This window comes from Pinus tabuliformis, chromosome 3_2, assembly GCF_031772625.1.
Source record: "Pinus tabuliformis cultivar Carrire ecotype Pingquan chromosome 3_2, CPIR1, whole genome shotgun sequence".
NCBI classification, from domain to species: domain Eukaryota; kingdom Viridiplantae; phylum Streptophyta; class Pinopsida; order Pinales; family Pinaceae; genus Pinus; species Pinus tabuliformis.
The window spans coordinates 778,025,232-778,051,478 of NC_142302.1; the positions used below are offsets into that span (position 1 = coordinate 778,025,232).

At 39.9% G+C, this 26,247-nt stretch overlaps 1 protein-coding gene across 4 annotated transcripts; it reads right to left on the reverse strand.

The window, feature by feature from the left end:
• Nucleotides 1-19,811: 19,811 nt before the first annotated feature.
• LOC149182933 (uncharacterized) lies at nucleotides 19,812-25,818 on the reverse strand. 4 transcript variants are annotated; one of them, XR_016257164.1, is made up of 5 exons: nucleotides 25,572-25,818; nucleotides 22,935-25,293; nucleotides 22,145-22,796; nucleotides 20,574-22,005; nucleotides 19,812-20,434 (listed from the first exon to the last, which is right to left on the reverse strand). XR_016257164.1 is itself a non-coding variant. In XM_089417016.1 (5 exons), exons 3-5 carry the CDS (start codon nucleotides 21,778-21,780, stop codon nucleotides 20,411-20,413), a joined length of 1,086 nt encoding a protein of 361 aa, XP_089273142.1. In that variant the 5' UTR covers nucleotides 21,781-22,005; nucleotides 22,145-22,796; nucleotides 22,935-23,261; the 3' UTR covers nucleotides 19,812-20,410. The 4 variants fall into 4 exon arrangements, 1 of the variants encoding a protein (XP_089273142.1); XR_016257162.1 differs by having other exon boundaries at nucleotides 25,401-25,818; XR_016257163.1 differs by having other exon boundaries at nucleotides 20,574-21,219; nucleotides 21,365-22,005; nucleotides 22,935-25,818.
• Between the last annotated feature and the right edge of the window lie 429 nt (nucleotides 25,819-26,247).

Genomic DNA, 26,247 nt, shown 5'->3' on the forward strand with positions numbered 1-26,247 from the left:
CGAACTCTTGGATTTAGGTCTTATCAATATATGGGAAAGGGTCAATATCCTCAACATGAATTGGAGATGGGAATTCCCTATAAAGAATGAACGAGGTCCCATCAAGTTGTGGGATGGTGGCATAAGATAAATCCATTTGAAGTTATCCACCTACAGAAGAACCCACTTTTTAGACAACAATATCCCCCATACATTAGGTATGTCTATAACAACAATGTCCATAAGCACAAAGATATCTTTATTAACAACCAACGTTAATTTAAGGTCTTTAATAAGGCAATGCACGAGTATGGACTTAAAATTGAAACCACATACATTCCTATAGGGTTGGGTAATGTCCAACTCAAGTTGATTCATGACCTTTAGTGGCATAATATTAGTGGAAGCCCTTGAATCTAACATGAAATTATGAAGAAGCCTATTAATATCTAGGGTCACCAGAATGGATCATGTCCAAGATTGGTCTTAGTGAAATGAATATTTTTCAGCATAATAGGAGGATCTTCATCATCAAATCATAAGGCTTTCTTCACTTGTCTTCTTTGGAATGGGATTTTCACAATCTATTTGATAGGAACCTGCGTACTCATTTTACCTATGGTAGCACCAGCATCAATGTCTAGTTCAACTTCTTTGTTCTTGTTCTTGTGCATGGACTCCCCTTTAGGAGGATCCTTTTTGGGAGGATACTTCTTTGGGGGTTCCTTGTAAGGAGGATCACTTTCCTTTGATGTCTTAGAACTTGATGAATATTCTTTGTCATTTTTCCTAGAATATTGTAATCCTTTGAATCTCCCATTATTCTCTGCATTCGATACAAGTTCATTTTATTCTTCTTTAAGTTTCACTTTCCTGATTTGTGGATCATTGTATGCACCACCCAATATGATGATAAAAGCATGATATTCATTAACCACATTCATTTTTTCACCTCTCCTTGTCTTCACTTTCTTCACTAGAACTATCACTTTGATATTCTTCGGAAGAGGAGTCTTCTTGTTCCACAATGTTGGTTGGAGCCAAGGTATTAGGGACACTTTGTTGAAATTTTTTATCCTCCTCATTATTCTTTTTGACAAATACCTGTTTTTTTTCTTGGAGGTAAAAGTGGCTCTCTATCCCTTTTCAAGAGCAGTGAACTTGTTCATATACATTATATCCCTAGCAACCCCGTCTTTAGACAATTTGTCTACATTCTTGCACAGGGTGGCAACTACTTCTTTAACTTGATTTTTAAGTTTGACCACCTTAGTTTGAACCTTAGCCCTAGGGAAATTGAACATCTTAATATGGGCAGTGTTTAGATTTTGTTCAATCTCAATGGCCATTTCTTTTGCTTTAGCAAGATTTTTAGGTTTTGTATCCCTCAGTTAGTATGTTAGATGGTCTTGGATTTCCCCAATGAAATTATCTAGGATTTGGGCATAAGTAGGCTTAAAATGGCCAAGGATCTCTCTAATAACCATGTCAAGTCTTTGGATGAAACTCCTAACATCTTCTCTCTCTCTCCCTTGATCATATTGTAAAATTTTTGAAGGGTTATGCCTCCATCACCATAAGTGGCCCATTTTTCCTAAAGATGTCTTGAAATTGATCAAAAATGGTGATACTACCTTGAGGTAAACTAGCATACCAATCTCTAACATCTCCCTCAAATGTTAAGGCGAATAACATCATCATTACATCTTCATGCTCAATCATTCAAGGACACGTGGCCCAAAGGAAGTAAATAGTCACGTCACTTTTTCCTTCAAACTTTGGTAGTCATTTATGATGCCTTTCAAGTGATGTGTGGGGAGCATCAAGGAAAGCAACAAAATTCAATCGTCTAAAAGGGCCACATTCCATCTCCTAAGGGGGGGGTTTGATTTTGATTTTGGTTTTGGTTTTTGTTAGTGTTGGTATTCATGATGTCAGGAAAAAGTTGCCTTGCAACAGGTGTTGGATTTATTGAAGGAGACTTGTCAATTTCAGCAGCCTTTCTAGCAGCAACTCTAGTTACGGGAGCTATGACTTCTTCGTGATCTTCGTAACCAAGAAAATTAGGAGTTGCTAGAAGAGGATATATGTTTTCATTAAAGAAATCACCTCTTCAAATATTTGACCAAGGAGGTATATTGGCTTCCTCCCCGACAACGACGCCAAAAATGTTACCACAAAATCTAGCAAACCTTAAGAGGTAAACCCTACAAGGCTAAGAACTAGACTAAGTGATAACAATGGAACAATGGCCCACTGTCACCACAGCCAATGTCCCCTAGTCTTTATGGACTTTCACCGATGGGAGGAGTCCCGATAATATAGATAGTCACCTTTGATGGATATTCTAGGGTTTATGGTGCTAGGTGATGGGGTAGTACCTCTCAAGGGAAGCTTTGTGTGATGATATGGCACTTCTAAAGGTTATTCGCTCCCTCTAAGGGACCTATAAAATATTTGTGCAAGACTTAGGGTTTCGTGAATTATCGTGGACAAAGGTATTCCCGAGATCAAGGCAAGGGGGAGAAAGGGTTTCTTATGATTTTCTTCGTTGGTACTAAGCTCATACAACCCTCAAAGAAGTCCCTAAGTTGAGGGACTATAAGATAGGGCTTCCCTCTTATTGCACACCTAAGGTAAGAGATTTTATGGATGAAAACCTATGGAATGCTCACCAAACTTTGAGGACTAAGAGATAAGATCCTAGGCTTGGTGTTTATGCTCTGAAATCCACCAACTCATTGTCTAATGCAATTCAGTCTATGCCCTAGCCTAGTCATCCTACTTTAGGGTACCGAAATTTGGGAAAGGAAATTTATGGAGAGAAATTGAATTTGATCACCAAAGGCTTGGGCTAGTGCCTTGTCTTTTGGGCATATGGAGTCCTAGATACTTTAGATTAGCCAAAATTGTCTTTAAGGAGGTCAAGAATTGATTCCCTAGGTACCAACTTTCAACAATTATCCACTCAAGAATTATGGGGTTTTATGGAAAAATAATAATATCTCACCTCTAGGAACATTAGTCACATGTCATACCATGAATAATATATGCAATTGTTAACCAAATAGCTTTCAAAATTATCATCACAAAATTAGGGCACAATATAGCATTAATCTAGTTGTAGCAATTCCATACATTAGACATATTTCAAGAGAAAAATCTCAACAAAAGGAACTTACACGATGACATGCAATATATCCATCCACAATCAAGAGATAACTCAAAACAAGATTAAAAATAAGCTCTAAATATCGAAATGCATCCAAGATACTCCAATAGTCAATCCAAGAACAAATGCAAATTTTCCAAAGAGGCTAGAATTCCCAAGTGATGATGATTCATACAAATGAAGTGATGTTCTATTTATATGTGTCCTACTAAGTCGAATTATGCCTACTAACCCCTTACCATTATAAAAATGGGAAAGATACATCCATTGGTCACAAGCCAACCAAGTCGCTTTACAAAATTATGAATTAACCATCCAAATGAAAGTTGAAATGATGACATTATGTTGATCTAGGGTTTTTGGCAGGCAATATTGAGTCCTCTTGGTGCCAAAATGTGTGAGAGGGCTCCATAAATCTCGAATAAGGGGATGACCCCTCATTCTCCATGTAAACCATCATGTGGGCACCAATTTGTGTTTAGGGCACAAAAATTGGTCTCATGGGTCTCCTGGTGATAGAATAGCCTAGAAGTGCTTCAATGTTGATGGCTTTGATGATGGTGCTTGCCCACCCATGTCTCTAAAGGGGAGACAAACCACCTTTGGGCCTTGGATCAGCTGCCACACCATGTGGTAAATGCTAAGTCGGTTGGGGCACACTGGTCCAAGTACATCATCTCGTGAATAATGTAGGGCAATGAGAACACTGTTGAAGGTGTTGGAGGTACCCATGGCGTTAAATGATGTTATGCCCATGATGGGAGTCCCATGGTTCTCATTGCTTCACCTAGGGGTGTCCATATGATCCTATGGTGGCCTCGCCATTATCTACAATAGTTCACTAGTGCATCTAAGTGAACCAAGTTTGTTAATCAAGAGCAAATTGAGACTCAACATGGGGCTTCCCTTCCAAGTTTAAGCTTTGATCTCGAAATAGTGGCACCTCCTTAGGTTGGAGTGGTTAATAAACAACCATATTAGGTGTTCCCAACCCCTAAGGGAAAAGACAGGTCCCTGATACTTCCTTCAATTGATAGGTGTCATGTGAATGATGATGAATGGATGGGGACACGGGGGTCTCAAGGCCAAATGTCATGGGTTCAAGGGTGGAAATGGTGAGGGATGTCCACATATTTGGTGTATAGATGTCGGAGGGAGCAATCATGGATACATGAGTTACCCCGGCCTTTGTTTTTCCACCCATCTCTCTTTTCCTTTTGCCTTTTCTTAACTATTTTCTTTATATTACTACTCAAGGCCCCAGGAAATGAGAGCATGTGGTGTATGATGTAAAGCATTTATTACTCCCTTAAGGTGAGACAATTCACCGCCCACCAAGGGTTGGGACATGCATGGGTTCCTTAATGATGTGGGGGAACTCATGGGCCCTAGGAACCACGATGATGGCCATAATGATAAGGGGTAGAACTCATGTTTGGCTTTTGTCCACGTGCTATATTAATGTCCCGACCATCTTTTGCATTTTATGATATTCCCTTTCTTTTGTTTCTTGCTTGTGGCTACGATAGGCTTTTAACGTTATTTTAGCTGCATCAACCTCCAAGGGAACATTTCCAGGTCTGACCCAGATATGTGGATAAGGAGAGGTGGTGTTCCAGTGCCTTGTGGACCCAGAGAAGGAAAATGATGAAATAGGGCTTGAAAATGGTGTGGAAGGGAGTGAAAAATGTGGAACGGAAAAACAGGACTGTGCTACCAAAATCAGAGTTCCCAAGTAGTGGCCTTCCTAAAACCATAGGTCAATAGGGGAGATCCCACGAGACTAGGATTGAGGATTAACCCCCCATTTAAGGTGAAGGAACAAAACCACAGTCAAAACCCTTCCCTCTTCCAAGTCACCAAATAATCCATACCAAAATGCCCAAGAAAAACAAGCATAAACACTTGATTGCACAATTAAAAGCATTTCCCACCTTCTAACATATGCTCTCGACAAATAGGCAAGGGGACATATCACTGATGCGGGGAGCAGAGATCAAATGGCACAATGTCAACTACATCGGTGGCCATCAAGGGTTGTTGGCTTCCCATTGAAGAAATACCTAGGAGAAAATTCCTCCTATGGAGTCAGCCACTTTTGGTGGATAACCAGCCTTACATGGAGTTGGAATAGATCGTAACATCCTTCAATTGCTACAACCCCACTTAAGGCCCAATCAAGTTAACATTCTTTTGAAGTATGGATAGGATGACAATAAATATGGTTATTATTATTATTAAAAAGGAAACTCAAGTAGGAAAACACTCATTTTCAATTTTTGATTTCTCTGGGATGAGTGGAGGGGGAAGGCAAATAAAAACATATATTGAAATTATTCTTAGTTTATGATCTGATATATGTGCAGTGTGATCACATTTGTAATGTATCAATAGCACACGTCTAGATGTGGACCATTGGCATCAAATAGAAATATGTAATTATTGAATTGAGGCTTCTGTGATCCATATCAATTTTTTGAGAGATTCTTCGGCATAAATCACATGAAATTTCATTTGTCGACACGTTTCGAACCAACCAGTGTGGTTCATCGTCAGGACAAGTTGAAGAATCAGATCTAGCTTTGCATATTAAATAGTCAGAGCAGAACATCCAACGACTATATTTCTGGACCAAGCAACGGCTAAATTTGACCAAGAGACGGTTGGTTGGACAGGATTAAAGGCAGGACCTATATTTTAATAATTAAGGTAATTCAAATAAATATCAAATTGTTAGTTAGTTAAAATCTTATTAAAATCGAGGTTAAAGGGACTAAACGAATATAAAATTAATTTAAATTAAAAGTTAGTTAAAAGGTTAGGGTAATGAATATATCATAAAATAAATTAATTAATTTAAATTAATAGATGGTTATTAAATATATATAGTTAGTTATATATATATTAAAGGTAAAGGGACTTATTTTATAAATACATATTAACTTTTTAACTAGCTATCAATTTAAATGAATTTTATGATATTTTATATTAACTTTTTAATTAACTATCAATTTAAATGAATATAGTCGTTGCTTGGTCAAATTTAGCTGTTGCTTGGTCCAGAAATATAGCCGTTGGATGTTCTGCTCTGATGATTTAATATGCAAAGCTAAATCTGATTCTTCAACTTGTCCTGACAATGAACCACACTGGTTGGTTCGAAACGCGTCGACAAATGAAATTTCATGTGATTTACGCCGAAGATCTCTCAGAAATATATAACTTGATAGTTTGTACCTTGTTTTTACAAGCAAACAGAAACCATTTTCTATATCAATTTTTGAAACTCCGTACATTCTTAACATGGAAATAATATCATGTTTTTGGCTTAGATTAGAGTTGCTTTAGAAATTCCAAGTGCTTTTTACTTAAAATTTCATTTATTTTGATCATTTGTGAAGACTGCTTCATCTGGACTTTGTTCTTCACACCAACTCCTAGAAACTTGGAAAAGGATATGCTCCACTGGTTTTGAATAAACTTCTTTACACCATTTCCTGGAAACTTGGAAATGGATATGCTTAACTGGTTTTGAATGAACTTTACAAGGTGAACATCATTCATAACAAAGGCTTGTGAAAGAACAGCATTTGTATGCAGATAAGAGTTAGATTGGAGATGCTTTGCACAGTCCACCTTCACACAGTTGTTACGCATGTATTAGTTACCTTAAATCCCCTGGAACATTTAATCAATTCCTGTATTTCTTATTTATACCCGTTCCTGCAGACTTGGAAGAGTCAAGTTGGTTTGTGAGTGCATTTTTCATAAAGTAAAAACTATATGTATCACCAGCTTGTCAAGGCTGATGACAGGAATTCAATCGAAGCAATAAATGGTAGAACATTCTAGTTATGCTTCCAGGCTCAACTAAAATTCATGGATTTTATTCTCCTACCTCCTCCACGCAGTTACTTTAAGATTATGATGATCCCATGTTAACCGTCGTTTAGCTCATTCCAATTCAGAAGCAAAGTGAATACAACTCTCAGAGTACAGCGGAAGCTTAAGTCACAAATACATCTATGTCGCCTCACTTATCTTTTCGTTAACCCTCGTTTAGCTCATTCCAATTCAGAAGCAAAGTGAATACAACTCTCAGAGTACAGCGTAAGCTTTTACTTAAATCACAAATACATCTACGTCGCCTCACTTCTCTCCTTTAAAATTGATTGAGCCTGACTTGAGCTTCCTAATGTCAAACATTCCAATCTCAACCAAATTTTAAAAGTTCGTGCATGAATTGGCTCTCGTTCAACTCACTGACCTCTCTTTCTCTAGAGATTACTCAGTTCTTCTCAAGTTTAATTCAAAAGTTCATGTGATAGGTGATTTCTTAGACCACCATGATTTCAGAATAAGAATAATATTGTTGTCACGATTCTGTGTGGTGAAGTGCTCTCCAGTTTAGTATAGAAGAGATGTTGTAATGTTATGTTATCTAAATATTTTGATTCAGTCAAATAAAAATACAAATCAGCCAAACATAAAAGAGATGTTGTAATGTTATGTAAACATTTTGACTCAATCAAATAAAAATAAATAAAATAAAATCATAAAAATAGAATTAAATATATATAAAACCAATCTAGATTCATCTTAACTCCAGATCTATCAAGTGCCAAGAAAGATCAAATCTCTTGAAGTGCAAATCTTTCCTCAAATTTTACAATCAAAAAAGAGGTTTTCACCTTGAGAAATTTGATCTCTCTCAACGCTTGATAGATCTAAAATTAAAATGGATCTATGCTAATCATACACAAACTGCCAGATATCTAGATTAAAAATAACCCAAACCCAACGCACTCAACACCCACCCAATATCTAGCCCGCAAAGGCACAAATTAAAAGCATGAACGGTCAAAGGGATTTTGCCACATTGTTTAAATTGTAAAATCTAAGATATTCATACAATATTATTAAGTTAGTTTGAGCTTTTTTCCTTCTATTCTAGGTATTAATGATTTGCTATTCTGTTAGTAGAGCAGCACATCCACATTTCCCATCAATTATTTTTCCCTGAGTGGAAGGTTCAATCTCTACAATTACTTTTCTCAAGTCTCCTTAAACTGTCATAAATCACCCCCAACAGACACTTATCAAACACTTTGGGGGCAGGGTAACCACAGAACAAAGGCAGGTATACATTTACTCACCATATCCACCCATGAGTACTTGTAACTATAATTGAACACATGCAAGTGAGGTCACTTTCAACGAGAAGCAACCTGGAAGATTTTCAAAATACAGCTGGTTTGCAATCTAGAGCAATAGAATAAGAATCAAATTATAACTAAAAGAGGTAAGAGATTCCCTCAAAATATACCTTAAATGAATGAATTAGTAAACTTGTAGTAGCTGTGAAAAGTATTTCAATAAACTTCATCGAAATGTATGACTAAAAAATATAAATACCATAGTCTATAATTATTAATGTAAAAACTAGGGCAAGCATGCTTGCAAACTTTAGGGAATTTGGTACCATAATGTAAAACACTATAAACATCCACCCATCACAAGATTTCTTCAAAGCAAAACTCCTCAAGCCAAAGTAACAATTTGAAAAATGAAATACCATTTATGATATGGCTATGTTAATATTCACTATAACAATATTATACTACACCACAAAATAAACCTGCTACATGGATAGGATGTATAGCGAGTCATATATATTAATGCTAAATGGAAAGGATGTATAGCCAGTCATATATATTAATCCTTAATCCTCAACATGCATAGTCCTCATTGGGATACATGGCTGACTTTGCTGATTAATCTTCTTCCTGCACCATACCATGGACAAACTCAAGGTAGGTTGGAATCTTAACTGATTCATATTAGGGGCTATAGTTAAAAATAAAATGCTCATTTGCAATAGGGATCACTGCAATGTATTGTAAATGAAGCCTTATTGTTATTGTTGTCGCTTTTTCTCGTACTTGTAGCACAAGTGCTTTAGGAGATATAGAAAGCTTCCTAGAGACAGCGTCTGGGTTGATTGTATTCCAGTGCCTAAGACATCTTAAATAGAAGAGTGCATTTGAGATTATCTGAGGGATTAGTTGCACTCCAATTGTCACGAAGTTTGAAAAAGAGAATAAAGGGGGGGCTTGGTTCAATAGCACTTCATCAAGGTAGACTCAAGCCAATACATGGATCCAAATGTTCAGGGAGTAAATCGGGCTAACCTCAAAGAGAAATGTCTAGTTCTGGTGGCTGACACACAACAATGAGCAGCTTAATATTGAAGTTCACACAACAATGAGTAGCTTAATATTGAAGTTGTAGTAAAGGTGAAGAGGAGAGAAAGGAGGGAAATAGATGCATAGGGCTATAAACAAAACATAATCCTAAGCAACAATGTTCTGGCAGAGGTATGGAAGATTGAAGAGGTGAAATGGTAGAAACAGTGGAGCGCTTATTAAGGTTTCATGCCAGATACCTCATGGGTACCTTTATCACCAAACAACATGGGTAAATCTGTGCTTATACAGGTACTGCAGGTTAATCGAATAACACAAGTAAATCTATTTATACACAAGTATTGTAGGTTATAGACTAACAGAAGTAACTTTGTCTTATACACAGGTATTGTTTGCTATTTAGCAGCCTAGATAAATCCATGAATTAGAGAGAAACCAACAGCTTGATTACACTATTTCAAAGGGAGAAAAACATACATGAAGTGATAAACAAAAGAGAAAACATATTGCATGTTGCTCTAATAGGAATCAACAGAATAGTTTCATTAATCCTCGAGTCCCAATCCCCAGTCCATTACATTCATCGTGTATATCGCTCTAGTCCCTCATGAACAAGCTTCATAGAACCAAATGGAACCAAAGAATTTGAACCACTCTGGGTGCAGATGTTATGCTCTTAACCTGCAAAGCGATACCCAAACAGAGAATATGCGAAGAAAAAGATACCGAGAACACAAAATATGCGAAGAAAATATACCCAGAGCACAGAATAGCAATGATTGTATTATCCAGAGAGAAATGTTCACAGGCCTCTTCGAGGGGGCAACCTCCAATAGAGCAGAGCTCGATTACAAAACAAGACACAATACTCCTCGCAGGGAGTCTCTATACTTTATATATGACTCATACATGCAATACCACGAGCCAATATCGTGGATTTTATTAATACTATCTATCTAATACTACCGCCCATTTACCATTTAACTAATACTTCCGCCCATTTGCAACTAACTGTGGTCCCGTCATTAATTGCGGGTTAACCACTTACAATTATTAATATGGGCTTTATTGACTCTTGACTATGACGTGATCCCATGACATAAATAAGGGGGTTAGGGTGGGACCCTAACATGCCCTCCCCCTTAAGAATAGCCTTGTCCTCAAGGCTGAAGCTGCGGAAACTGCTGAAGAATAGCGGCTGGTTCCCAAGTTGCATCTTCCGGCGAGGTGTCTTTCCATTTGACTAGGACCTCCTTAATCACGCGGCCACGCAGGTGCTTGTCTCGTGTGTCTAGAACCTGTTCAGGTTGAAGCCAGATTGATCCTTCTTCATCCAATTCAGGTAGACTGGTTTGAACTCGACAATTGTTCCCAATCACTTTCTTGAGGCACGATACATGGAAAACTGGGTGGATTTTTGTTGTAGGTGGCAAAGCCAGCTTATAAGCCACTTCTCCAATGCGCTGAAGTACTTGATATGGTCCGTAGAATTTTGGAGAGAGCTTTTGACAGCCCTTGTCTTTGAGTGATGTTTGCTTATATGGTTGCAGCTTCAAAAAGACCTAATCCCCTTCTTGAAATTGGCGCTCTGAGCGATGTTGGTCAGCCTGTTGCTTCATACGGTTCTGAGCTTGGTGAAGATTCTCGCGCAAGTGGGCCAGCATGGTTGCACGGTGTTGTAAGAGTTGATCCACTGCTTGTACTTTGGAGCACCCCGTGAGATAAGAAGTAGGGGACGGCGGAAGTTGTCCATAGACTGCTTCATAGGGAGTCATTTTGGTGGTGGCATGATAGTTGGTGTTATACCACCATTCCGCCAGAGGTAACCACTGTGCCCAAAGGTGTTGTTTTTCTGAAGTGAAACACCTAAGGTAGGTTTCTAGGCACTTGTTGACGGCTTCGGTTTGACCATCTGTTTGCGAATGATATGAAGTACTGAGTTTGAGTTGAGTGCCTTGTATTCTGAAGAGCTCCTGCCAAAAATTACTGGTGAAGATTGGGTCGCGGTCGGACACAATCGAAGTGGGCATGCCATGCAATTTGAAGATTTGATCCATGAAAGTTTGAGCAACCAAAGTAGGTGTGAATGGTTGGGGTAGAGCACAGAAATGAGCATACTTCGATAGTCGGTCCACAACCACCATGATGACTGATTTGTTCCCAGACTTTGGAAGACCTGTAATGAAATCCATGGAGACCTCCATCCAAATTGACGCCGGAATGGGCAATGGTTGTAATGTGCCTGGTGTGTTGACGGTTTCCCCCTTGTGGCGTTGACAAACGTCACATTCTGCTACAAAAGTAAGGATGTCCTGTTTCATGCCGGTCCAAAAAAATGATTTTCTGGTGCGAGCGTATGTCTTCTGAAAGCCCGAATGTCCTGCAATGGGAGAGGAGTGCAATTCTGCCAAAATGCGACTTTTGAGGGTGGATGTTGGTGATATGACGACTCTGTCCTTGTAGCGAAGAATATCATTCTGCCACAAGTAGCCCTTGCTGGAATTAGGATCTGCCTGTAATTGAGAAATGAGTTGGGAGAGCTCAGGATGTGAAAACCATTCCCCACGAGCCTCTTCAATCCAGTCTGGAATGGGGAGGGATATTGCGAGCAGAGTACTTTCCTCCTCAAATTGGCGTGACAATGCATCTGCTACCCTGTTGTCTTTCCCTTTCTTGTAAAGGATCTCATAATCATAACCCAGCATTTTGGCTAACCATTTATTTTGTTGGGGGGAAGATAGGCGTTGCTCCAAAAAATATTTAAGACTGTGATGATCTGTGCGGATTTGGAAACGTCGCCCCAACAAGTAAGGTCGCCAGGTCTCAACTGCATGTAAGATGGCCATCATTTCCTTCTCATAGGTAGATTGGCCCAAGTTCTTCCCACTTAGTTGTTGGCTGGTGAAGGCCAATGGTCGCCCTTCCTGCATTAAGACTGCTCCAATACCTGTTCCCAAAGCATCAGATTCAATGACAAATGTTTTGGTGAAGTCCGGTAGTGCTAAGACTGGAGTGGAACACATGGCGGTTTTGAGAGCGGTAAATGCCTGTTGTGCTTCTTCGTTCCAGAAGAAGGAATTTTTCTTGAGAAGTTGCGTCAGGGGCTTCGCTATGCGGCCATAGTTGCGGACAAATTTACGATAATAGCCTGTGAGACCCAAAAATCCTCTCAAGCTTTTCAAGGTCTTAGGTTGAGGCCATTCTTGCATTGCCTGGATCTTTTTGGGATCAACCTTGACACCTTCACAGCCCACAATGTGGCCTAAATACTCCACTTCTTCCATGCCAAACACACACTTAGACATTTTGACAAATAGTTTATGCTTGCTGAGCAGTTGCAAGAGGATATCTACATGCTTAAGATGTGCCGCCCAGGTGCCACTATAGATGAGGATGTCATCGAAGAAGACCAGGACAAATTTTCTGAGATATGGTCTGAGGAGGTGATTCATAAGGCTCTGAAAAGTAGAGGGGGCATTACAGAGGCCAAATGGCATGACCAAGAACTCATAATGGCCTTCATGAGTTTTGAAAGCTGTCTTGGGAATGTCAACTTCCTTCATGCGAATTTGGTGGTAGCCTGAGCGAAGATCCAATTTAGTGAAGAATTGAGCCCCATTGAGTTCGTCCAGCAAATCGTCAACCACTGGGATGGGAAATTTATCTTTGACTGTTAACTTATTGAGGGCCCTGAAGTCTGGACACATCCGCCACTCCCCATCTTTCTTGAGGACCATGACGACTGGCGATGAGTAAGGACTAATACTAGGACGAATGACACCTGCTTCCAACAATTCCTTGATGATTTTTTCTATTTCATTCTTTTGGGTGAACGGATGTCTGTATGGCCGCACATTTGGGGGTTGGGCCCCTGGGACCAATGTGATGCTATGATCATGTTCCCCTCGCGAGGGTGGAAGCTCATGAGGTTTGTCAAAGACCGTCCGATGTTTATTCAAAATCTGTTGCATCTCAGGATGAATTGGCGAAGACATGGTATCTACTACCTGGATGGCATTAAATTGAGCTACTACTCCATGATGGCCCTTTTTTAACAATTTTTCCATACGATGCGAGCTTATGATCGAAGGGTCTCCCGCTTGTAGCCCACGGAGGGTATGTGTGTAGTCGTTCTGCTTAAAACTCATATATAACTCCTGGAAATCCATTGTGATTGGCCCAAGAGTGCGGAGCCATTCCGCACCTAGGACAATGTCGCAACCCCCCATGTGTATTGCAAACATGTGGGTTTTTAATTGATAATCCCCCATTTGAATTTTGACATTTTCACAGCGACCTTCACATTTCATTGTGCCTCCATCTGCAATCTGGACTTGGAAGTTAGAAACTGCTCGGACATAACAATGTGCTGCTTCAGCGATCTTTTGGTGGATGAAATTATGGGTACTTCCACTATCAATCAAAACTATTACTGGCCGATGTTTAAGAAAACCCCTGATTTTGAGAGTTTGAGGTGAAGAAATTCCTGCCAATGCATGTAGCGAGATCAGTGGTTCATCAGATACCATCTCCTGTTGGTTAGCTTCTTCGGTCGCCTCTGGTTCCTCAAGTGGTGGATCTTCCTCGGTGGAGCTGTAGTCAGTGGCATCTATTTGAAAAAACTTGTGCTCTTTGCATTTATGACCCGGGGAATATTTTTCATCACAGTAGTAACATAGTCCTTGCTTCCTTCTTTCGGCCATTTCTGCAGGTGACACCTTTTGAATCTTAAGTGTTTGGGTCATATTGGGAGCCTGTGAGGGACGACCTTTAGCGGGAAAGTTGGGGCGGCTGGACTGAGCTGCTAATGCCCGTTCCACCTTACGGGCTACCTGGCAAGCTTCGTTCCATGTGGGGGGGTGGTGGAGTAGAACCTGAGCTTTGATGGCTTCTTTAAGACCGCTGATAAAGCATTCCATGTAGAATTCATCTGTGAGACCCTTAGTGCGGAAGGCTAAGGCTTCAAAAGCGGTAATATATTCATCCACTGTACCCGTCTGTCGGAGCTTCGTGAGACGCCCCAAAAAAGAGTCTTCCTGTTCAAAGCGATTTCGAAGAGCTTTGGTAAATTGGCCCCAATTCTTAAATTCTCCATTGCAACGCTGATACCATTCCTTCCATTGCCATCGTTCACTGTCCAAGTACATGGTGCCCACCATAAGCTTAGTCCCCTCATCTATGATATGATTCAATTGAAAATACTGCTCCATTTGTGCTAGCCATGCGGACGTGTGAGAACCGTCAAATTTATGCATATCCAACTTGGGAGGTCTCTGATTGGGTGGTGGATGGGTGTGCCAGACGTGAGGAGAGTGGCTAGACTCCCCCTCATGGTATTCATGACCCTTATACGCCTCCTCGTGGGCTGGCTCCTTGCCCTTGTCCTGTATTAGGCATTCTAATCCTTTAAGATGATTTTCGATCCTTGCCATCGTAGAGTGGAGGGAGTGCACTTCTTCTTCTATTTTTTCTATCCTTTCAGTGGCCATTGCTTGAGCGCGAGTTTCTACCATACACCCGTCTGACGAAATTTGGGACCGCCGAAAAAAAAAAATTTACTAAGAATTGAGTGGTACCACCTTGCTCAGCTCGTCGTCCTGATTCTGATGGGCTAGGTCACCAATAAGCGCCCTGGAAGATCTCAGACTTTTACTTTTTTTTTTTTTTTTTTTTTTTTTTTTGAAAACTCCGTTAGGAGTTTTACTCCTTCATGATCAATACTACAGTCGCCAAATCCTCAAACTGTCAATGCCGCCAAAAGTCCTGCGAAAATCATATTCAGGTACAGGAACCCGTCGCAACTATTCCGATCTGGTGGATCTGAGATATCTGAATGGTGGAACAACTGCGGCTGCTGATCTGGAATATCCGATCTGGTGGATCTGAGAGATCTGAATGGTGGAACAACTGCTGCTGCTGATCTGGAATATCCGATCTGGTGGATCTGAGAGATCTGAATGGTGGAACAATTGCTGCTGCTGATCTGGAATAGATGATGTGTGATCCCCCGATAGAAAGGGAACTATGGTCTTGGGGAGTGTCAGGTGCTACAGATCGCAATATACATAAGGGTCTGACAGTAGTACTCGGCCCAATGTTTCAGGGCTCTAACTAAGGAGGATCGACCGTACCCTTAGCCGTACAACCCGACTACCCTATCGTACGGGCGAGTAATCTCTCCGAGTGCTGTTCTCGGTGTACTGTAGCAACAAGACGACCGAAGGTTTATCTATGGCGAGGTTTCAAGGGAGCTAGGGGGCTTCCTATATACCCAGAGGGTACGTGGAAGACAGTCCGTGCGCGGTTCTGTCTGATGCGCTACTACTCGAAGGGGTACCCACAGGGGTTACAAGGGAGTCCAACAGACGTGACCACCTCTTGTATTTCCTGCGTGCATGCCTCCCCAAATCCGCAGGTTTATGCGCTTAACGACAGATCCCGTGGTTTAAAGACGCCGGAACACGTCTCTAGCCTAAAAAAAATTTTGCTAAATTTGGAGATCCCACCGAGCCCTGGAAAGTGCTCTGATACCACTTGTTATGCTCTTAACCTGCAAAGCGATACCCAAACAGAGAATATGCGAAGAAAAAGATACCGAGAACACAAAATATGCGAAGAAAATATACCCAGAGCACAGAATAGCAATGATTTTATTATCCAGAGAGAAATGTTCACAGGCCTCTTCGAGGGGGCAACCTCCAATAGAGCAGAGCTCGATTACAAAACAAGACACAATACTCCTCGCAGGGAGTCTCTATACTTTATATATGACTCATACATGCAATACCACGAGCCAATATCGTGGATTTTATTAATACTATCTATCTAATACTACCGCCCATTTACCATCTAACTAATACTTCCGCCCATTTGCAACTAACTGTGGTCCCGTCATTAATTGCGGGTTAACCACTTACAATTATTAATATGGGCTTTATTGACTCTTGACTATGACGTGATCCCATGACATAAATAAGGGGGTTAGGGTGGGACCCTAACAGCAGAATTCTGGAACCTGTATTAAGTGTTTCTCCCCCTTATTTACACAGAGAAGGGGGGCTTTGAATCCACATTTACAAAATATCTCAGCCCAAGGCCAGATGTCAGATTGACTAGCTGTCTAAGCCTGCAATAGCTCTGCTGCCCAAACTAATTTCCTCATATTTGATTCCGTTCTTGGAAATGTAGAAATTACAGAATAAAAGAAATTAGAGAAAAACAGAAAAGAGGAAACTGAATGATGATGGAGGAAAATATCGTCCTGCGGTTCCTGTGAAGGCCCCTGATCAAGCCACGTCTTTGTGCTAATGTGCCTCTCCTTGCAGCTCAATTGGTTCTTGTCGCTTTCATCTTAACTGCCTGACTTCACCACTCTCTGGAGCTGATAACGATCGAGGTTCCCTATTACAGAGTAAAAGCAGAGTTTGTCCGGGCAATCATTTACATTTACGATTGAGTGGAGCTCCACGTTGAGGCATTAAGTTTTCGTGAGTCCCCATACTGATTTACCGTTGCGCCATGCCTTCATTCAATGTCTCAATTGCCGACCCATCCACCTTCAAAGCCCTGTACCATACTATCGGGGCATCGTTGTATTGGGACTTTTACTCTAAAAGGCATTACAGAACAGCGAGCCCCGATCTCCTTTAGGCCCCCTTATGGTTTACCCCCTTTCTGTCTTTCTTCTCATATGACCAAGGATTGTGACCTGGTGCTTGGCCAACTATCGGAGGTCAGCAAATCGGCGATTTCCTATCATCATCCTTGGTGCATCCTCCTGAAACTTGCGATCGTCGATCATCCTTTGTGCTTAGCCCTTGGTTCCTCAGCTCTTTATGTGACTGCGGGCCAGCCCCCCTATCGGAGCTCCTTTATCGCACTTTCCCACATGTGCACTGAGTTACAAAGTATTGATAAGCCTCAACCTCCGATTTCCGATTGTCGATGTGACGCCATCACTGCCACGTGGCACCTCGTGAGTGGAGACACGTGTCACCCTATTTTAGCCCCTTATGACCCCTTGACATGTTGAATCTGCATGCCACGTGTCCGTCGTACTACCACGTCATGCTGACATCAATGCCACCGTGAATTTATCAGGACCAATGGTATTCCACCACGTGGCCTTCTAGAGGGAGGGGGGAAAGCTTGTCTGCACTTGGTTTTGCATTGAATTTCTTTCTTAATAGTAATCAGCCCTCCTCGGCGTTTTAACACTAACATATCACAACTCGCTATGTCGCAACATTTTAGAGTTGACACTTTTGAAAACACCGATCGTCAATATGCGATACAGCTTGGTCACCGACTGTCGAATGCACTATACTTTGAAACCCCCGATCATCGATTTCACTTTGCTCCGTTGCTGGACCTGCAATATATTGAAGCCTTAATGCACGATGCACCGATATGCGAAGTCGCTAGAACCTCCAATATGCCATGTTGTCTAATCCTCCGATTTGCGATCTGCAATATGCTCTCGTACCTTGGACCTCTGTCATTTGCGATCGCCGATATGCATGATCACTAGAACCCCCGACCTGCAATTTGCAATATGCTCCCAAACCTCTGATCTCCGATAATCGGTGATCATTGATTGCTGGTTTTCTTTGCCCTCCCTTGCTGTTGCTTTCAAAAAACTCCGATTGCAATTTGCGATGAACCAGGACCTCTAATATGCTGGGACCTTACCCATTGGTCATTTTCTCTTAGTTTTCTGGCTTTTAAAGGGCAACTTCAATCTGCTCTAACTTCTGATCCAGAAGTCCATTTTTGGACTTCCGCATACCGTTGGAAAGCTTATTCTGAGCATTATCCAATGGAGAGGATCCAATTTAGCTTTGAGAGCTTCTGTGGCTTGGAATATGGCTTCAAACTTCACTGCTCTTTTGCACTTCGGGGCACTGAAAACACATTTAGCAGTGAGTGACAACAGTTATAGTAATGACTCTGTCAACCAAATATCTATTTTATTTGAGATCTTATCATAAATCTTATTTCATGTTTTTGCCAAGTCACCATTCTAGCCATGTGTTTTGATTTAAAACCTTATCAAGATTAACGAATTAGTCAGTTTGCCATTTTACTGCCAGATAAATTGAATCTGTTGTGAGTTCTAATATTGACAAGCTCTGGCCTCTCGACTTCAATCCCATACGCTTTTCCTGGAGTGATAGAAGATGACATGTTACTACATAGTACATACTCAAACTTCACAAGTGGTATATGGCATATATTGCACCATATTTGAAAATAACACCACAAAGTTAACTTAAGAATAGTACAATGATGAGATTATACTTGGTCAAGTTTGTAGACCAAGTTTGTAGAGACTCAAAAACTTGCTCGCTTCAAAGTGGCAGTGAACATATATCTGCACAAAAATCCCTCTCATACTCCAGACAATGTCACATGGTTCGGGTTTGAATTCGAGTTCGACAATGATTAGGTTCGGTTTGAATTCGAATTTTTTGATGAAGTTCGCCATTAGGTTCATCTATATATATGCACATATATTAATTTAAAATGAATTATAGGATAAAATAGTAAGAAATCAACATCAATAAACATCAAAAATGTTATCATGGACATGGAAACTGCAAGGATAAATTACAAGCTTGAGTTGTGACATGAAGTTATGAGTTTTGATCTATGGACTTAATCAATGGCTATGAGGTTCAATGAGGTTCGCCGAACCTCAAATTTTTTTCAAAGTTCGCCAAAATTCAAACCTCAAAGTTAAAGTTCAACGAACCTTGTGATACAGAATCCAGATATGCTAGACGAAAAACGATCTTGCTTTAGTAAGTCTTTTGTATGAAGCCATGCTTACATTTGAATCTGGGTTTGATCCTATCCTTGAGATGATAACACAAATAGTGTGGAAATGATGTAACGGCCCGAAGTGGATTAAATGCAGTACTACAAAGAAAATCAGATTTCGTTTGAATCAATTCTACTCATCAATTCAGTATCCTTCGTTTTTGATCGGCACCATCTCACAAACAACATTAAGTGGCAACCCAAGTCTCAAAACACAACTGCTCCTGCAGTTTATCACTTCCACAGTAATCTCTGTCAATCTCTCTGGTAACTTTGATCAAGTGTCAGGGTATTTTTGCAAACCTAGTCAACAAAACGTTTAGTATCTTTTCAACGATATTTATTTCTTGGGCACCTGAGGCATGCTTGTGCTTAGAGCCATGGACAATTAGATCGTTATTTCTTTTGCGGACGAGTTCTAATCCTCTAAAAGGGCTATTCAACTTTTTTCTGAAGAACGTTAGGTAATGGAGTCCTGAGAATTCTGCAATCACATTAGATAACATGTTACTACAAACTCCAATTTCACAGTGGAATATGGCATATATTGCCCCGTATTTGAAAATAGCATCACACAGTAATAAGAGCAGGTTCGTCTATGAATCATACAATAATAATTTACACTTGCACAATTTTGCAAAGACTGAAATACTTGCTCCCTTCAGGGTGGTAGTTAGCATAATTTTGTACAAAATTTCTCTCCGGTACTTCAAAAATGCTACGACAAAGACATACTTTAGTAAATCATTTTTCTTAAGCCATACATACATTTTCTATCTTGGTTTGATCCTACCAACAAGATGATGAAATAGTGTGGAAATTATGTAAGAGCCAGCAGTGGGTTAACTATAGTTCTACAAAGAAAGTCAAAAATCTGCTGGATCAAATCTGCACTTCGATTCAGTATTCTTGGTGCTGTCCTCACGATCTGACAAACAACATTAACGGGGAACCCAAGTCTCAAAAGACACGCTCCTGAAGCATATTGCTTCGACAAAGAATCATTCTGGCAACTTTGATCATCCTTTTCGGGTAGTTGAGTAAGCCCACCTTCAACGAAAAAAGGTTTAGCTTGTGCATCTGAATTGGTTATTGTAAATTTTCAGTGAGATTTATTTCTTGGGTGCCTGATGAATGTTTGAGCTTAGCATCACGAACATTTAGATCATGTCTTTTACGGACAAGTTCTGATCCTCCAGAAATGAGATTCTACTCATTTTCTGAAGAAACCTTAGACAATGGAGTCCTGGGCATTCTGCAGTCACACCAGATAACAAGTTATTACATAATCAAATTTCACAAGCGGAATATGGCATATATTTCCACAGATTTGAACATAGCACCACACAGCGATAAAAGCAGGTTCATGTAAAAATAGAATAATGATAACTTACACTTAACCGAGGTTTGCAAAGACTGAAATACTTGCTCCCTTCAGGGTAGCAGTTAACATAGTTTTGTATAAATCTTCTCTCTGGTAGCCCAAATATGGTAGAGGCACCAATCTCTTGCTTAACAAAACCGTTTTTCTTAAGCCATGCATACATTTTGTATCTTGGTTTGATCCTACCCTCGAGATCATAGGTGAAATATTTTGGAAATGATGGAAGAACCTGCAGTGGGTTAAATGTCGTACTACAAAGAAAATCGAATTTCTTTTGGATCAAATCTGAACTTGTACTCAATAATTCTGGTCTTGTCCTCGCCATTTGACAAACATCATTGAAGGGTAACCCAAGTCTCAAAAGACAACTTAACCTCTCCTGCAGCTTATTGCCTCCACAACCAATCATTCTGGCAACTTTGAACGCTGACTCAGGGTAATCTATCAAGCCTAATTTCAACAAAAGGTTTAGCTTGTGTCTCTCAGTTGGCTCTTGTAAAATTTTAGTAATATTTATTTCTCGGGTGCCTGGTGAATGTCTGAGCTTCACATCACTGGCATTTAGATCATCTCTTCTATGGGTAAGTTCTGATCCTCCACAAAGGTTATTCTGAATGTCTTTTGAAGAAACTTTAGACAATGCAGTTCTGGGCATTCTACAATCACATAAGCTAATATGTTACTAGTACTACATAGTCAAATTTCACAGGTGGGATATGACACATATTGCCCTGTATTTGAAAATAGCATCACATAGAGATAAGAGCAGGTTCACGTTAAAACCATACAATGATAACTTACACTTTATCAAGCTTGCAAAGACTGAAATACTTGCTCCCTTCAGGGTGGCAGTTAACATATTTTTGTACAAATCTTCTCTCTGGTAGCTTAAATATGGTATAGGCAGAAGTTTCATTCTTGAGAAGATCATTTTTCTTAAGCCATGCATACATTTTGTATCTTGGCTTGATCCTACCCTCGAGATCATATTCGAAATATTTTGGAAATGATGGGAAAACCTGCAGTGGGTTAAATGTAGTACCACAAAGAAAATCAAATTTCTTTTGGATCAAATCTGCATTCATACTCATTAATCCTGGGCATGTCCTCACCATTTGACAAACATCGTTGAAGGGTAACCCAAGTCTCAAAAGACAACTTAGCTTCTCCTGCAGCTTATTACCTGCACAACGAATCCTTCTGGCAACTTTGAACATCAACTGAGGGTAATTATCAAGCCTAATTTCAACAAAAGGTTTAGCTTGTGCCTCTCAATTGGCTCTTGTAAATTTTCAGTGATATATATTTGGGTGCCTGGTGAATGTTTGAGCTTAGCATCATGGACATTTAGATCATCCCTTCCATGGACGAGTTCTGAGCCTCCAGAAAGGAGATTCTGGGAATTTTCTGAAGAAACCTTAGACAATGGAGTCCTGGGCAGTCTGCAATCACATAAGATAATATGTTACTACATAGTCAAATTTCACAGGTGGGATATGGCACATGTTGCCCTATATTTGAAAATAGCATCACATAGAGATAAGAGCAGGTTCACGTAAAAATCATACAATGATAACTTACACTTTATCAAGCTTGCAAAGACTGAAATACTTGCTCCCTTCAGGGTGGCAATTAACATATTTTTGTACAAATCTTCTCTCTGGTAGCGTAAATATGGAATAGGCAGAAGTTTCTTTCTTGAGAAGATCGTTTTTCTTAAGCCATGCATACATTTTGTATCTTGGCTTGATCCTACCCTCGAGATCATATTTGAAATATCTTGGAAATGATGGGAAAACCTGCAGTGGGATAAATGTAGTACCACAAAGAAAATCAAATTTCTTTTGGATCAAATCTGCACTTATACTCATTAATTCTGGGTATGTCCTCACCATCTGACAAACATCATTGAAGGGTAGCCCAAGTCTCAAAAGACAACTTAGCTTCTCCTGCAGGCTGCAGCTTATTACCTCCACAACCAATCCTTCTGGCAACTTTGAACATCGACTCAGAGTAATTTATCAAGCCTAATTTCAACAAAAGGTTTAGCTTGTGCCTCTCAATTGGCTCTTGTAAATTTTCAGTGATATATATTTTGTGGGTGCCTGATGAATGTTTAAGCTTAGCATCATGGACATTTAGATCATCTCTTCTACAGACGAGTTCTGATCCTCCAGAAAGGAGATTCTGAAAATTTTCTGAAGAAACCTTAGACAATGGAGTCCTGGACATTCTGCAATCACATAGGATAATATGTTACTACATAGTCAAATTTCACAAGTGGGATATGGCACATATTGCCCTGTATTGGAAAATAGCATCACATAGATATAAGAGCAGGTTCACGTAAAAAGCATCAATGATAACTCACACTTTATCAAGCTTGCAAAGACTGAAATACTTGCTCCCTTCAGGGTGGCAATTAACATATTTTTGTACAAATATTCTCTCTGGTAGCTTAAATATGGTATAGGCAGCAGTTTCTTTCTTGAGAAGATCGTTTTTCTTAAGCCATGCATACATTTTGTATCTTGGCTTGATCCTACCCTCGAGATCATATTTGAAATATCTTGGAAATGATCGCAAAACCTGCAGTGGGATAAATGTAGTACCACAAAGAAAATCAAATTTCTTTTGGATCAAATCTGCACTTATATTCATTAATTCTGGGCATGTCCTCACCATTTGACAAACATCATTGAAGGGTAACCCAAATCTCAAGACAACTTAGCTTCTCCTGCAGCTTATTACCTCCACAACCAATCCTTCTGGCAACTTTGAACATCGACTCAGGGTAATTTATCAAGCCTAATTTCAACGAAAGGTTTAGCTTGTGCCTCTCAATTGGCTCTTGTAAATTTTCATTGATATACATTTTTTGGGTGCCTGGTGAATTTCTGAGCTTAGCATCACCGACGTTTAGATCATCTCTTCTACGGAGAAGTTCTGATCCTCCAGAAAGGATATTCTGAATGTTTTTTGAAGAAACTTTAGACAATCGAGTCCTATGCATTGTGCTTTTCAAATATTCTCTTTTAGGGCCACGGGCAACTAGATCATCTCTTTCATGGACAAGTTCTGATAGTACAGAAGGGATATTCTGAAATGTTTCTGAAGAAACTTTAGACAATGGAGTCATGAGCATTGTGTTTTTTAGATGCTCTCTGATAGACACAGCAACTCCCTGCTTCTCAAGCCCAGTGCAATTAATATCTTCAATCAACTTGATCAAGTTGTCATGCAAATAGCAAGGATGACACAAATCTGTCTTTGTCATCTCCTTTTGATCCAAACCAACGCTTGCAAAATCTAGATTGCCTGCCATGGATTTGCTTGGGTCCCATCTAAGAATCTCAGGATAATGTAAAATAATGTTACCTATATTTTCCTTTCTCAGTCCCAGGTTTGACAGAACATCTACTATAGAATACAGTGTTTTCTCTGAACTGTCCATAAAAAGTTGAGGCTTTGTACGGTATAGCTTGCTAATCTCGTCCCAAGGGCAACCGATACCTGCCAAAAGCATTAGCTTTTCTAAAATACTACTACATTTCAGTGGATTTTTTTCCAACAGACAGCAAATCCTGTTCTTCTCAACTTGAAAACCATCCAGCCCATTAGAAACAGTCACAAATTTTTTATATACTTCATCATTGAGGAGAGATGGGCAACATTTCAAGATTTTTATAAGAGAAACTTTACTAACTCCAAGCTTCTCATAGAACTGCAATTTCTTTTGCAATTTAGCGGCAGAACGACTGAATAACTCCGGATGTTCTGTATACAGTTTCCCTAGCACATGCCTTGGAAACCCACTGTTCCTCAAAATTGAGACATTTGCCAGTAGAGACTCATCTTCATTGAGATACATTTTCCCAGGAGGCAAGAATATATGGATCTCAGAAGTCTTTACCCCTATACTTTCAAAAAACGGCTCAAACTCATTGATCGGATTATAAAGTAGATATCTTTCCAGGGCTTCGCTTATACGATCTTTTGCGTTGACTCTGGACACTAACTTTCGTAAAAAACAAGGTGCATAGAGGCTTATATGCTCGGCATCTGCAAAAGAAAGAGACCTTGTATAGTGGAGGTAATTTTGCAGCACTTGCCGAACTTCATGTTCCAGTTTTTCCGAGAATTTGACCTGGGATTTGCTCCCAGCTTTCCCAGATTGTTTGGCACTCCAAATAAAAATGGCAGGCATAACTACTGACATTTGTAGAGTGAAAGAATGAACATGCCATGAAACCCATTTCTTTTTTGCATATGAAATTAGAGATGTGCAAGGAGGGATTGACTTTGGCAGCACAATTTTCCCAATTCCACGACAAAAGATCACCAAACCGCACATTACGATTCCGTTTCATAGGCAAATTGGAGCATGAGATGGCTGAAGATGTTCAATAAAACTGATTTTTCAAAAGAAAAACCCCATGAGATTATTGGAAATAGTAATACACAACTTGATATCGAACCATCCAAAGTGCTCGTCATGAAACGAGCATTAGCTCAGTAGTACTGGGTTGGATTCCTGGCCTTTCAATTTTCAACATGGTGTCTGGGCCAGGTGTTGAGGTTGACTGAAGATGTCAATGAGGGCTGGAGGAGATAGCCATCGACGCCTTGATATTGAAATAGGAACGCAGCACATTGGTAGAGCAGTGGAGCAGCAGGCAGGTCCTCAGTTCAACTTTCTAGTCGGTCCATTTTTCAACAGAGATAACGGCCTGGAAATGGAAAATGTGCTCAGCAACATAAAACCTAGTTTGATAAAGTATGGGATTGAGATAAACTCTTATTTAACAGAACAATGTTGGTATCAGTAGGAAGTGACCTGGCAACCGGTAAAGCAAGCGTAGTCTGTCCAGTCCAAGACTCAAATGAAGTTCTCCAAATGGAAAAAATAAAGCATTTCGGTTTCCATGAAAATGGCGCTAGCTGACACCTTGACCAAACTTAGAGAGAATATGGAAATATGAATAGAAAACAGATGAACTAAGCATACCAGAGACTTGCATTTACTTCTGCTTTCTGAACGACACTGCCTCTTTCCCGCTTTGAATGTTCTGGCATCTGTTTTAAGTAGCGAATTTTTCTGTTCGGAAAACCCCAGTGTCTTTCGCCCAGATTTAGGATACCTAAATCTCACTCCCTCCTACTCGCTGCAAATTTATGTCTTCCATTATAGAAAATTCGAAATCTGATATGAAGTAGGATACAAATCTATGTTCCATTAGAGTGATAAGATTTATCACTTTTCGTTATAAAGTGATGAAATTATTATTTGCCCTTATTTTTCAATAAGGATGTATTTATTAATATTTAAAAAATTAAATATAATTATGCATGGGTGATTGATAAAAGGCTGACTTTCAGTTATTAAATATAATTATTATTTGTTTTTATTATTAATGTAGATTTATTCTCCCGATTGCGATGGCAATATGGTCGACCGTATGTTGCATGATTTTGAGGAGGGGAAACAAGTCCACCGTTGTGATCTTGCTCCACATAGAGAGGAGTGGTCATCCTGCGTTTCACTTGGCTAGTGTTCAAGATTGTTTTGAAACCAATCAGACGTCTCATTAGCCCAGGTTGTCATTCTGCTCCACATAGAGAGGAGGAGTGGTCATCCTGCTTTTCACTTGGTTAGTGTTCAAGATTGTCATGAAACCAGTCAG

Coding starts and splice junctions, on each gene's coding strand:
- LOC149182933 (XM_089417016.1), bottom strand. CDS start 21,780: ATGTTCAAAGTTGCCAGAAGGATTCGTTGTGCAGGTAATAAGCTGCAG. Junction 21,220..21,364: donor CTTTGCAAGCTTGATAAAGT/GTAAGTTATCAT, acceptor ATGTGATTGTAG/AATGCCCAGAACTGCATTGT. Junction 20,435..20,573: donor TTTGCAAACCTCGGTTAAGT/GTAAGTTATCAT, acceptor GTGTGACTGCAG/AATGCCCAGGACTCCATTGT.